At 44.8% G+C, this 14,150-nt stretch overlaps 1 protein-coding gene and 1 long non-coding RNA gene across 3 annotated transcripts; one reads left to right on the forward strand and one right to left on the reverse strand.

The window, feature by feature from the left end:
* Window positions 1-1,992: 1,992 nt before the first annotated feature.
* Window positions 1,993-6,675, reverse strand: LOC132816029 (uncharacterized). The gene is made up of 2 exons (XR_009644735.1): window positions 6,225-6,675; window positions 1,993-4,754 (listed from the first exon to the last, which is right to left on the reverse strand). It is a non-coding gene; the product is annotated as an uncharacterized LOC132816029 (long non-coding RNA).
* Window positions 6,181-10,924, forward strand: LOC132816016 (heparan sulfate glucosamine 3-O-sulfotransferase 1-like). Of its 2 annotated transcripts, none has more exons than XM_060825425.1 (2): window positions 6,181-6,831; window positions 9,612-10,924. In XM_060825425.1, exon 2 carries the CDS (start codon window positions 9,715-9,717, stop codon window positions 10,663-10,665), a length of 951 nt encoding a protein of 316 aa, XP_060681408.1. In that variant the 5' UTR covers window positions 6,181-6,831; window positions 9,612-9,714; the 3' UTR covers window positions 10,666-10,924. The 2 variants fall into 2 exon arrangements, with proteins under 2 accessions (XP_060681408.1, XP_060681418.1); XM_060825435.1 differs by lacking the exon at window positions 6,181-6,831 and adding an exon at window positions 8,319-8,522.
* The last annotated feature ends 3,226 nt before the right edge of the window (window positions 10,925-14,150 follow it).

The following is a 14,150-nucleotide window of genomic DNA, read 5'->3' on the forward strand; positions in this document are numbered from 1 at the left end:
ACCCGAATTTTATTTACTCTGCCACTGGTTGCTCTGCCTACTGTTGCTAAAAATCACACTACACCAGGATGTAGTCCAACAGGTTTATTGTCCACCCCAGCTCAGCTGCTAAGGCCTTGGTTTCTGGAATTCTCTCCTTACATCTTTGTATTTCTCCTGTCCTCCTTCTTCCATTAAGATGCTGTTTGCAACCTTCCTCTTTGGCCGAACATTTTGGTCATTTGTCCTCACATCTCCTTACATGGCTCGGTGTAAAATATTTATTTCATACCACTCAGATAAAGCACCATAAGTTAATTTACCATATTAAAGGCACTATCAAAATGCAAGTTTTTGTTGCTCCCTAAGAGGTACTATTTTTGTGCTCCGAGGACTGACAGCAGAGCTATTCCTAGACCAGTGCTCCTGCTGGCTTACTTTTAGGTGAACAAGAATAAGCCTGCTGTTTTGCCTCTCAATTCCCCTTCCTAGCTGCTCAGTGCCTTGCGTCATGATGCAGCAGAAACTGAGAACTCCTCATGTGAAGAATCACAAACATGAACTTCTGTTTTCTGCTTCTCACTTTGTGGTGCTCTGCAGCACTCCACCATCTGTTCTATATCACAGGTGGAGGCGTTCTGTGGATTGCATGCTTGTAGTTGTTGTTACACAATGATTCTGGAAGGAAACCGATGACTGAATTTACAGGCAGAAATCTTCACTGTTATTTTTTCTCATAATAGGTAATTCATTGGTGGCCAAACATACAGCAGATTGTCCAATGACAAAAAGATGAATAGTCTACACTTTTGTTCACAGGAGTTTAAATGAGTAAGAGGTAACTTGACTGAAACATGTGAGATACCAAGGGATCATGAGAGGGTAAATGGAGAAAGAGTGGTTCCATATCAGGAGCAATCCAGAGCTAATTTGTTAGTGTTTAAACATACTATTTATGACAGAGATAAGGAGAATTTTTTTTATCATTGGCAGTTGTGAGTCTTTTGAATTCTCTGCCTCAAAAGGCAGTGGTAGCAGATTCCTAAGGCAAGGTTACACTGCGATGGGTATCTACGTGTCATCACATTCGGCTTATAACTAAAGGATTGATCCTAGTAACAGTCTCGTAGATATCATAGTGTTGGAGTAAGAAGAAAAGGGAGGACTCAATAAATGTCAGGACATGACGAAGCTCAGAGGAACACGGGGATCTTGTGGCACTTGTTCACAAATCCCTGAAGGTGGTGAGGCAGGTTAATTCGGTCGTTAAGAAGGCATACGGAATGCTTGTTTTTATCAGTCAAGGCATAAATTAAAAGAGCAAGAAGGTCATGTTCAAGTCATACAGAACTTTGATTAGATCACAGTTGGAGTACAGTGAGCAATCTGGTCATGCACTACAGGAAGGATGTGATTGACTGGACAGGATGCAAAAGAAATTAACCAGGATGATGCCTGGGATGGAGTGATTTAGCTATGGAGTGGACTAGGGAAGCTTGGGTTGTTTTCTTTGGAACAGAGAGGTTGAAGGGAGACATGACAAAGGTGGATACTATTAAGAGGGGCATGGACAGGGTGGATAGAGAGCAGCTGTTCCTCTTAGTGGAAGGATCAATAACAAAGGGACACACTTTTAAGGTGGAAGAAAGGAGATTTAGAAGGAATTTGAGGAAAACCTTTTTCACCGAGAGAATCCGCAATGCACTGCCTGGGAGGGTAATTGAGCTGGGAAATTTCAAGACCTTTAGAAAGTACTTGGATGAGCACTTGAAATGTCATAACATGCAAGGCTATGGGCTTGATGCTGAAAAATGGGATTAGTACAGATTTAGTTTTGCCAGTACAAACTCAATGGGCTGACAGGCCTCTTCTGTACAATTCTATGATTCTATAATAATATTATAATGCACAGTGCATAACTGAGAAATAACAGTTAGGGCGGAGCACCCAAGGACAAGAAATAGGAGTGAATACAAAATATGAATCTTGCCAATGGCACCTTAAAGCATAAAATCCATGCTAACAATTTATTGTCATCTTAACCACAAAGAAAATACACATTTGACACCCCACCAATCTAGACCAGATTCTATGTCATTACTTTTAGTAGAGCAATCTTTTGTTAACTGGCACCAAGAGGACCAGGAGTGTGTCATTGATCAAATATTCCTGATGATTAAGAGGTATGCATAACCACAATAAACCCTGACTGAGTGAAACTTCGGCACACACCAACACCCCTCCAAAAATCTATGTAAAAGCATCAACATGCTTCCTGAAGTCAATGCAAAAACACATAGTGAGTACAGAAACATAATGCAGTCGGTATACACACTTGAAAGTAGAGTTGCAGATAGATATGTTAGTGAAGAAGGCATTTAGTATGCTTTCCTTTATTGGTCAGAGTATTGAGCACAGGAGTTGGGAGGTCATGTTGCAGCTGTACAGGAGATTGGTTAGGCCACTGTTAGAATATTGCATGCAATTCTGGTCTCCTTCCTATCGAAAAGATGTTGTGAAACTTGAAAGGGTTCAGAAAAGATTTACAAGGATGTTGCCAGGGTTGGAGGATCAGAGCTACAGGGAGAGGCTGAACAGGCTGGGACTGTTTTCCCTGGAGCGTCGCAGGCTGAGGGGTGACCTTATAGAGGTTTACAATATTATGAGGGGCATGGATAGGATAAATAGACAAAGTCTTCTCAGAAGGGAGTCCAGAACTACAGGGCATGGGTTTAGGGTGAGAGGGGAAAGATATAAAAGAGACCTAAGGGGCAACTTTTTCACGCAGAGGGTGGTAGGTGTATGGAATGAGCTGCCAGAAGATGTGGTGGAGGCTAGTACAATTGTAACATTTAAGACGCATTTGGATGGGTATATGAATTGGAGGGATATGGGCTGCTGGCTGGCAGGTGTGACTAGATTGGGTTGGGATATCTGGTCGGCATGGACGGGTTGGACCGAAGGGTCTATTTCCATACTGTACATCTCTATGACTCTATGGTCACTGTTACACTTCGACATCTCAGTATTTGAAATCTGTTTGCCGGTTTATCAAGAGTGCTGGTTGATGAGGTGCCAGTTAAAACAACATTTTCTGTATTTCACTGCTTTATTTTTGGCTTGGATGCTTGTGAATCATTGAATGCCTCTTCCTCCAAGTGGATGCTGAATGTTCAAATATTTTTATGGCAGAGGTAGATAAGATTCTTGATATTAAGGAGATGAAAGAGTATCAGAGATGCAGAGGAATGTAGAGTTGAGGTTAAAATCAAATCAGTCATGATCTTATTGAAAGATGAAGCAGGCTTGAAGGATCAAGTGCATACACAATTCCTTGTTTGTACATTTGGATGATGTTTGTGCTCACGTTCAAGGATATTATTTTGATTTAGTACAGCCTTGATCTGCAGCAGTATTTTCCTTTCACTGTTAAAATTAACTGCGACCAGTTTCTGTTGAGGGGCAACTGCTCCATTCTTCACCCCAACAAATGTCAATTTTAATTGCCAATATTAGCTGCTGGGATGTTCCATTCAAAAGGTAACTGGTGGCACCTAAGTTAAATGATTGCATTTGGAATTTGAAAAATTCATTTTATTGTCATTCAGTCTAAATTGGTGCTAACCATTTGGTAACATTATGCTCCTCTAAGTCAGCCTTCAGTACTAGAAGACAGAGCACGCTTTGACTTTTGACCCTTAGTCTGTGCAACTTGAGGTCAACCGTTGCATATGTCTAAAATAGAGAGATTTTCATTGTGTAACATTCAACAAAACAGCAGAGTATTTTTGATATGCAGATTTGTGCTTTTGTTACACATAGACTACAGCATAAATTTTCCCTAAATCTGTCTCAAAACAAATCTCAAAGCAACAGCCTCCACTGCATCAGTGAGAATGTTTTCATTTTACATACCTGTCATTCTTATGACTTTGAACAAACACCATTGTTAATGTAATTAATTTGTAGCAAAGGATTGGCACTATTTCACTATGAAATGATATCCATTAGAAACCAAGTTAAAACTATCAGAAATTCATTCCACAAATGCATAACTTCAGTTACAATGTTCTACTTACAATAGGCAGAAGAGGTTTTCATCAGACTAGTGTGAGCTGCATTAAAACGCAACTCCAGCGATGAAGTGATATTATGTTAATTCATTAAACAAAGTGCTTGATGAAAGTACCCAAAGTGGACACTTTGATGATCATTTACAGGTGCATGTCCTGTAAGGATTTCAGGGCTGTCATTTCATTTCAGGAATATTTTTACACATCATATTGTATTTAATGCAACATTTGGCAAATCAGTGTTTGTCTCATTTTCTTAGTTGCCGTGAGTAATGGACTTAGATGTGATGGGGGAAGAAGGCAGTGTCCCACTCCAGAAAGAGGAAGATCAGTGAAAGTCTTTTTTTTCCAATTTGGCAGTATGGTCATTTTCCAGAACCAAGCTACAAATTGTCAGATACACAACTTACAATAGTGGGACTGGAATTCTTAACCACTGCTGTGCAAGTTCCATAGATTAAATGGTGAGCCATTTCATCCTGATGATATACGTGATGTAAACATCATGCTGTGTTTCTAGTTGCTTGTATGTTGCTTTAATACCCTGCTGATTTTGCTGGTTTATGCAGCGACCTCACAGAGCAGCAGTCCATTTTAAACTGTGACTTACTGGTGAGTATCTCGACAGTCTAACAAGTTTAATTTGATGTTTTTGCTGAATGCAGGGAGCCATTATGTGGGAGTTGGTGACCACAGCACAACCTGAAACGCAACATTAAAACAGCCCATCACACATCAACGTTCCACCATAACATTGCTACATAATGATTAATCCTCAAAGTTACTTTTAAGCTTTTTCCTCTTACATCTGCAGTTACACACATTACAGTATTATTGCTTCCCATTATAACGGAGAACAAGTCTCTGACCAGCAGCTCAGCTTACCTAAGGAAACAGATACTTCCCTAGAAGAAGCTCAACAATAGTTCACTTAACCTGCTTCCTGGATTGAAAGAGCTGTCCGCTCTTTGAGGTTATAAAATTCTTAAGGGACTTGATGAGAGGATGGAAGCTGGGAGGATGTTTGTCAAGGTCAGTACGTCTAGAACTGGGGTGACAGAATGAATGGCAGCTCCGCTATTTCGAACGGACGAGAAATTCTTTCACTGAAATGCTTATGAATATATGGAATTCAAAACGCCATGTATGTGTGAGCACTCAGTCGCTGAGTATATTCATGGCTGAGACTGAGATCATAGATAGTTCAGGGGTCGAGATCTAGGAGGGTAAAGCGGATGGGTGGAGTTAAAAGTAAACGATCAGCCATGATCTTATTGATTTAACAGAACAGCCCCATACAGGAGCCCCATGCTCATGCACTGCTCCTCTTCCTGTTCCAATGTGAGGTTTAAACCGGAATCAGAACAAACGCGGCACCTTGCTGCTGCAAAGGCAGGCTCCGTCCGTCAGGAAGAAGCCCCCCCGGCATAGTCATGTTCCCATGCAGACCACTTGTACCTAGTGTTTTAATGCGGGATTCAACGGGCAGGAGCGTCTGTTTCCACTCACTTTAAACAAAAAGACTGCCGCCACTCCAGAAAGTCCCCGTGGTTTAAACAGGTTGCTGTAGCGCCTTATCAACCTGCACTCCGATCTCCTCGGAGTTACCTTTTGGGTAGAGCCGGGTCTGACTGATGAGATAATTTGCGAGGTGGGGTGGAAGGGGCGTTCGCATTCCCTGGGATCTGGATAAATTTCTGACTCTGGGTGTTAGGCCACGGGGCTAGGGTTCCACTTTTGCCGAGATGGGGGATTGAAACCGCTTTCCCCCCTTGGTCCGAAGCATCACGTGTGGAGAAGCTGACAGGCTGATAAATGCGGGCCAGTTCGCTTTGTGGCTCGTTCGAGCAGGAAGCCTCTCGATCGCTGGCTTTGCCTTTCTGATGGCCCTCTGCATACCCCGCAACTCAGGAGGTAGAGAAACAGCCCGAAACCTGTTTCTGGCCCCGATCCCTGTGACCTCTAGCTGAGAGCATATTGCTCTGCTCTGGGACGCAGCCCCGTGGTCGGGATGGACAGTCAGTTGAGAGAAAAACGGATATCTGAATAGGTAGGGACCAGAAACCCCCCCCCCCCCCCCCGCGAAACTCTCCTCTCAGTCTCCTGAGGGAAAAGCCAGAACAATGCAATCACAATCCCTCCTGAACAAAACAAAAAAGGATAAAAAGTTACATCCTGAAAATGTCAATAGCGCTGCAACTGAGTGTAGCCGCTGTGCAGGTCTGTTCTCTGAGCTGTCGCCCGCCTTCAGTCACACCGATTCGGGGCTACAGGAAGTCTCCGGTGGATCAGCAGCCCCTTTGAAGATCCGCCACCCGATTCTGCCTTCCCAGGCATCGTGTCGTTCCGCTGGGAAACGGAACTCCCGTGCATTTCGAAGGAAGTCACTCGGCGTAAGCAGAAAGGAGCGGCCGAGTGTGAGTGAGAATGAGGTGGCTGGGCGGTGGGCGGGCAGGCGGCTTTAACCCAGGCTTCGCCAATGAGAGAGCCCAAACGCTGCTGTCAGTCTCACGGCTGAGAGCAGATCCCGGACTGTCTTCACAGCAAGCGGTTCCAGTCGATCTTCCAGCTGTGTGTATGTGTTGTGACTGTAGCTGATCGCGCAGCCCCAGCCTCCAAAGACACAGAGAGAGAAATAGCCGACAGTCGATTTGAATTTCACAGCAAAGCGAATTCAGCTGACGGGGTATAGCAGCCCTGAGAAGGGAAGGAGTTACCGCTCGCTGCTATGCGAGACTCGTTGTTGAACCGTGGCTTGTGAAGCAGACTTGTGTCACAGGTAATGTTGGAACCCAATTGTACACCTCTTAAGTGTGTGTTTATTTTTTCTCTCTATCATTGGTGGGTTTTGTTTCAGGGTGTTGAATATTTTGACCTCAATAGAAAAGGAAACAGCAGATGGTGCGGATTGTTTCGATTCTGTGATTATCTGGCGGTGGAGGTACTGCTCCTTTACAATATGTTTTGTTTTGATAAAGAGGAATGATCATTTCGGACTTTGGGCGCTGCTTTTAAACAGTCCAAAACAAAAAAAACTTTAAAACCGAACATTAAATGTCACTTGTTTGGTTGCAAGCTTGAGTCAATTCTTTTCAAATCTGAAGTAGTGTTGCTGGGTTAATGTTAAACCGTGAGCGAGATCTACAGGGTATGGAAGTGATGTGCACTGATCGAGACTGAAAGCCTCGGAAACCTTCCACAAATGGGTTCGGGAGGAAAGTAAAGTTAGCGTGTCGCCAGGGACCCTTTGGTAGTTTGCAAGGTGTCGGTGTCTGTGTCTGACGCCTGGCGGAAGTTTCGAATATAATTTCTACATTTTTCGAGTCGTATCTTTCGATTCTGCAGTGTGGCTCGCTCTGTTCCCTGACAGTATTGTTTTTGTGTTTTCCGGACTCACTCGGTACATTGGTACAGGTTCACTTTGCGGAAATACAGAAGTGTTTGAAAGAGGAATTTTCGCCGAATCTTAACTCTGAGGCGATTTATATGTTACACGATTATCTGCAAGCTTGAGTTTACTCGATAGTAGCAGCTGGACCTTCGCCGTTCCCTGTGGAAAGGCTTCCCTTTGAACTTTCTCTGTGACTTCTTAACGCCTCGGTACTGTCCCAGCAAGCAGAGCCAGGCTCCTCACCCTTTGAGTGACCGTTGCCCAGATACTGGGGTTTATGTTATTGTTAACTCGTGACTATTAGGGAGACTGGTAGGGGCTGGCCAATCGCATTTTCCTCCGCGTCCATCAGATTCTCCCGATTGAAACCGCTTGATGGGGGGGACCGAGCGTCAGTTTTCGCCCGTTCCCGACAATGCCAGAGAGATCAATGAAACGGCGATGGTCTCGACTTGGGCATAAGCAACACGCAATAACATCTCAATCTAAACTGTAATGCATTTCCAGGGCTGTTCCTAGAGATTACTGAACAGCAGGTCTGGGGAGAGACTCACTTGGACTGTATTGTTTTGAGATCGAATCCCCTTGCCATCCACCCAGTCAAGTGAACACAAAGCAAACGAGGGGGGCACCTACAACTTTATTGAGATTCTCCTGTCATTGGGAAAGGACACTGTGCAATGGAAGTGCTTTGCCCTCTTTCTGACAGTAGTTGTGGATGCTCTAAAATGCCCTGTGTGTTCCTGCCAGTCAGCCTTCCCCCCACCCCACTCGTCAGCCGCCGCTCATCCAATGGCAAGGCGCTCTCTGACTCTTGTGTACCAGAGGCACTTGGATTGCACCTGATGTAAACACGCCATCGCCCGACCCCCTCAGTCTGTCCCCCCACCTACCCCAGCAAAGCCGACATCTCACCGTCAGCACACGCCCTGTCTGCTCTGGAGTCCCTCATTGTCAGCACGACCGCTGCCTGACTGCAGAAAGCCTGGATTTCCTTCGGGATGCGGGCTCACAGTGGACCTCTCGCCCTGGCTCCAGCTCAGCTCAGGACAGACGCGCAGCAGCGAGACACTGGAGAGGTTGGTGGGACAGCTGCTCTGTGGGGCTTCGCCTCGCTTTAGGGTTGACCTCTATCTCTCCCCCCCCCCCCCTCCCCCCGCCAGCCCCCTCCCCGATCGAGTGGACCAGAAGCGGAGGAGACAGCGGCTAGCGCCGTGTTCCCCCTGGGCTGCAGAAATTCCGAATGCCTATTCATCGCTCAGTATCGCTCCACCGCGCTGTATTAAAAAAAAGATAAACTCGATGAAAGCGAATGCAATAATACCAAGTGCAGGAAAGGGACCACATCACTAGTGCGAAACAAACGCACATACAAAAGATCTGTTGGTGGGCACTTTGCTTTGGGAGTTTGGATGAGGGAGACACTGGAATATTATCACACTTAATCTTATCGGTTTTATTTTTTTTAAGCGTTATCTCTTTCAATAGGAACTAATTCGGTTCAAACCAGAAAAAAAAAGCCATTTCCTTAAGATGTCTTTTATGTGTGTTCCCTAACCTACCTTCAGAACGAAATCAAACTGGCTGTTGCTGAACCCCTCCCCGGCCTTATTGCAGAGTAGAATTCGTTCTTACGTTCACTACGAACACAATCGGGAAACGTGCTGATACTAAATTGAATCGGGGAGCAATTCTTGGATTATCAGTGCTGGCCAAAGCAAGTCCACGCTCCTGACAGGAGAGAGAGCCTGGAAGCACTTAGCGGATCTCTCAGAACCCAGAGGGACCAGGTCGGTCCCCAGTTCTGGGGAAGGGTATTCCTCCTGCACACAATGTTGAGGTTCCCCTTGACAGAAGCGAGTCGATGCCTGGTATATCTCCAGCATCTCTACTTTCATTCAGAAGCGTTGTATTTGCGAGTCGTAATATTGAGGAGTTTCCCTTGGCTTCATTGCTAAAAGACACAGTGTGGACTCAGTGGAAGTTAGACACCTGCTTCTGGAGAATGTAAATCAATACGTTTTAAAGGGCACGAATATATTTTGTAAAGTATATTAACTGCGTTTAGACTATATGGCTAGAAGCTGCAGGCGCCCTTGATTTATACTGACTAGTGTTGGTGAGACACATTTAAACACACCTTTTTTTTGTGTGTATTCTCTCCTCAGTGAGTGTCGGTGCCAGAGAAATCTCAGCATCCTCCGAAGAGTCCATGTGGAGTTTACTCCGTACCCCCTCCGCTGGTTTAATAAATCCAGACTGAAGTCTTCCATGATGGCCACTTTATTTCTGGGCCTGTTCCTATTCCTGCTGCACCCGGTGGCGGTGCCTTCCCGGCCGGCGTTTGACCTGAGCCGGGTGCTGCCGCCTCCCGCCCTGCGGTACCTGCTGCAGGACAGCGCGGGCGGCGGGGAGCTCTTCCGGGAGGCGGTCTTCCCGAACGGGACCATTCAGCGGCTGCCTCAGACCATCATCATCGGAGTGAGGAAGGGGGGGACGCGGGCCCTGCTGGAGATGCTGAACCTTCACCCGGAGGTCAGAGCTGCCGAGACTGAGATCCACTTCTTCGACTGGGAAGGGAACTACGAGAAGGGGCTGCGGTGGTACAGCCGCCAGATGCCCATCTCGTACCCCCACCAGACCACGGTGGAGAAGACACCCGCCTACTTCACCTCGCACAAAGTGCCTGAAAGGATCTACAAAATGAACCAAACTATTCGCCTGCTCCTCATACTGCGGGACCCAACCGAGAGAGTGATATCGGACTACACTCAGGTATTGTTCAACAGGATGCAAAAACACAAGCCCTTCCAGTCAGTGGAGGAGCTGCTGGTCCGAGGGGGGCGCATCAACGTCGACTACAAGGCGATCAACCGCAGCCTGTACTACATCCATATGCAAAACTGGCTGAGGTACTTCCCGCTCAGCCAGATCCACATTGTGGACGGCGACCAGTTGATCAGGGACCCCTTCCCGGAAATGGAGAAGGTGGAGAAATTCCTGAGGCTCTCGCCGCGGATTAACAGGTCCAATTTTTACTTCAACAAAACGAAGGGATTTTACTGCCTCCGGGACGGCGGCAGGGAGAGGTGCTTGCACGAGTCTAAAGGGAGAACGCACCCGCCAGTGGACTCCGCTGTGCTCAGCAAGTTGCACGGTTTCTTCAGTGAACCCAACCGCAAATTCTTCGACTTGGTTGGCAGAACATTCGACTGGCATTAAATTAATGTCTCTCTTTTCTAAAATCCCATTATATACAAATGTACAAAGTTATACTGAAATAGTAATTTAAGTGGATTTCCTTAGGACGAGTAACTGTACAATATGACAAGTAGACCAATCTTTATCTCAGAGCTAGTTATATTTTTCTACATTGTCGCAAGAATGCTGTAAAGCCCAGCTTCCCGATGTTAGTCCTGTTTGTTTCATTAGTTATGTCACGGAACTGCTACAGAGACATGGTTGTGTGTAATGAATGGGTGTGGGGGTGGGGGGGTGGGGGGGAGGGGTGAATGGAGACGGTGAAATCAGTCTGATTTGGTATGTGTTTCGCGGGAAAGAAAAAGTCCGGGACCATGTCGTTTGATGTTGGAATTCAATATATGTATAATTCCTTTTTATAGTTTGGAAGAAAGTATTCTCTCCCCTCCCCTCAACCCAAACAAGTGCAATATTTTGCTGGAATCATGTCATTCACAAGATATTGTACAAACGCTGCTATTGTTAGTAGCATTAAGCACTTCCCACAACTGAAACAACTACAGGCTCTGCACCGCTGGCAAGCGTTTGATGGGGATACCATCTGACCGAGAGCGCCATTTATATATTTCCTACTAACTCCCACAGTACTTCAGTTTTATGTTAGATTTATTTATTCACGCGGGAGGGCAGTAAAGATGAACTTTTTTATTTGTATTGAGTATCCATGCATTCTTGATCTGGATACTGTCATTTTTTTTTGTAAACTACGAATTTTCGGATAATATTGTACAAACTAGACCGTATGCTATGAAATAAAGAAACAGTGTTTGTAACATGGGTATCTCATCTTTTATTTCCCCTATGGTACTTTATATTCGTCGTTAACAAACCGATTTGAATTAGAATGGGACGAATCTCAAATAAACCTGAATTTGGAATCACCAACACTTTGCAAGGAAATTGAATTAGAGTCCCGACAGTGTGGAAACAGGCCCTTCAGCCCAACCAGTCCGCACCGACCCTTCAAAGAGCAACCCACCCAGACCCATTTCCCCAATCTCTATTTACCCCTGACTAATGACTTACATGGTGGGCAATTTGGCATGGCCAATCCCCCAACGTGCACATCTTTGGACTGTGAGCGGAAACCCACGCATGACAGGGAGAATGTGCAAACTCCACCCAGACAGTTACCCGAGGCTGTGGAATCGAACCCGGGTCCCTCTGAGGCAGCAGTGCTAAATACTGAGCCACCGTGCCGCCCGTGCAAAATAGTTTGCATCCATTCATAAATTCAAGGAAGCAGAGGCTAAATTTTAAGATACTGTTCAAATAGAAACATAGCCCCACTCCACTCATTTTTTGTTGAGTCCATTTCTAGTCCGTAACAATTTTCAATTTATAATATTGCCTTCACCTTTAGGTTATAGCCACTTTGAAATATATTCATGTTTTGTGGATAATTACATAGAAACCAAAAGGGGAGAATTAATGTCCACGAAATTCAGAGACAGATTCTCAGCGTTCACTTCCAGGCTGGTATCGGCCTTTCCCTAATAGCTTTAATTAACCTGTTCTCAAATGATGTGACGTATCTCTGAAGTAGATTGGACTCAAACCCGCGGCTCCATGTCTCAGAGCTGGGGTCACGACAATTACGCCACAAGACTTGCCTTTGCTGCCTCTTCCATATAGTCTTGAACTGAGTTACTTATTAAACCCTTTTGGAGACAATCACGCTGTGGGTGCGGACGTTCGACTCGGTAAAAGGACGTGAGTGAGCCTGACTTTTTAACGGGGTAGTTATGACCAGTCCTTTTAAATTCCAGATTTTAACTTAATTAAAATTCCACAGTTGTCAGGACATGATTTCAAATCCTGGGGCGAGATTTTAACTCACTAAACCCCCTCCATATTCAGGTTCAAAGAGAACCAGGTCTTAACTCTGGAAGGCAATGAGATTTGAGTGAACTAATATTTCACCCGATCATGTCCCTGGATCATTAGTCTAGGTTTAATGACAAATATTCAGTCATCCCCCCATCACACTTGCCCTTGGAATCTGGAGTTGGTCGCATTTCTCGCCAGTGACTGCAGTGTCTGGGCTGAAAGTGGGATATAAGTCAAAACATCAGAATAATTTCACCTGGTACCTGGAAGTAGGACAGTCATAAGCATTGTAAAGCCTGCTGCAGGTTCATTCGGCAGAAAATAATCCACTCTCTTCCTCTCCACGAGAGTAGCACTACAATCATAAACTCCACGTGAACAGGCAGCAGACCCAGGCCATATGCGTGTCAGCTTTAAATAAGATACAGTGAATCAATCTGCTGATCTGTCGGATACTAAACCACTGGGTGGATTATTGAATAGGGATTGAATAGGCGCATTTAAAACAAACCTTTATAAGTAATCTGCGCCGTAATTCGTCGACATGATTTACAGTCAGCAAAGTGAATGCCTTTCACCCTCAGACCGAATTTCACACCGAAATTTCAAATACATGCCGTACCAAATGACGGTTCCCTCTCCCGCCCTTTCTCATTCTTACAATGCATGGAAGTAGATTGGAATCAAGATTTGCGTGTTGGAAATGTCAACACAAAAACACCAGCAGTCGTTCTATTTCTCAAAATTCGCGTGCCTTCGCCGCTTGTTGGAATAGCTAATTCCATAGGTGGAAACAAGTTTTCCATCGGTGACCGTATTCCCAATACATGGAGCAGAACATTGCCTCAATATATAATCCATTTCTTCATTAAAATCCTCCGATGTGTTGTATCAAGACGGAGATTGAGATATTAAACTTATCTCTAACATTCGTACTTCAATGTATCAATTGACTGAAGGGAAAAAAAAATGAAGTTTGTCAGCAGGTTCCACTGTAACAAAATAGTGGACACAAATTACTTTCAAATGTTAATTTCCTATCGCTACTGTATAACTGAAAAGTCTACACTATTGCTTCTTTTTAAAAAAAAATCCATTTAGTTTTATCTTGTTGGTTGAGATTAGTTGGAAACTTAAGTCACTGTAAGTGTGCAGTTTTCTGCTTTTGGGAAACCCTTGCTTTATGCTTATTACGTGTAATGGGGTGTTGCGGCCGTAAGTCATTTTTAATGGGTTACGTTTTTGAAACTTGTAACTACGTAACATAGAATAGTGACGCTTTTGTTAAAAAAAGACAAATTGGAGGCAGCTGGTCACAATTCAGGTTGTAAAGTGGTAGAAACAGAATCAACATTTCAGGTCGGCACCTTTTCATCCGAACCCTGAGTTCACCGACCTCGAATGTTAACTTCGTTTCTCCTCAGACGCTGTCAGACCTGCCGAGAATTTCCCGCCTTCCTCTTTCAGATTTCCAACACTCGCAGAACTTTTGGCAAATTAGAACACGTTTCATTCAGTCAGCGGTGAAATTATTAAACAGCCGTTTAACAGTTGTGAACGGTTAAAGATTCATTCATATCCTGTTTAAGAGCATTGAGATTTCACTGCCTTAAAGA

Source organism: Hemiscyllium ocellatum, chromosome 1 (assembly GCF_020745735.1).
Source record: "Hemiscyllium ocellatum isolate sHemOce1 chromosome 1, sHemOce1.pat.X.cur, whole genome shotgun sequence".
NCBI classification, from domain to species: Eukaryota; Metazoa; Chordata; class Chondrichthyes; order Orectolobiformes; family Hemiscylliidae; genus Hemiscyllium; species Hemiscyllium ocellatum.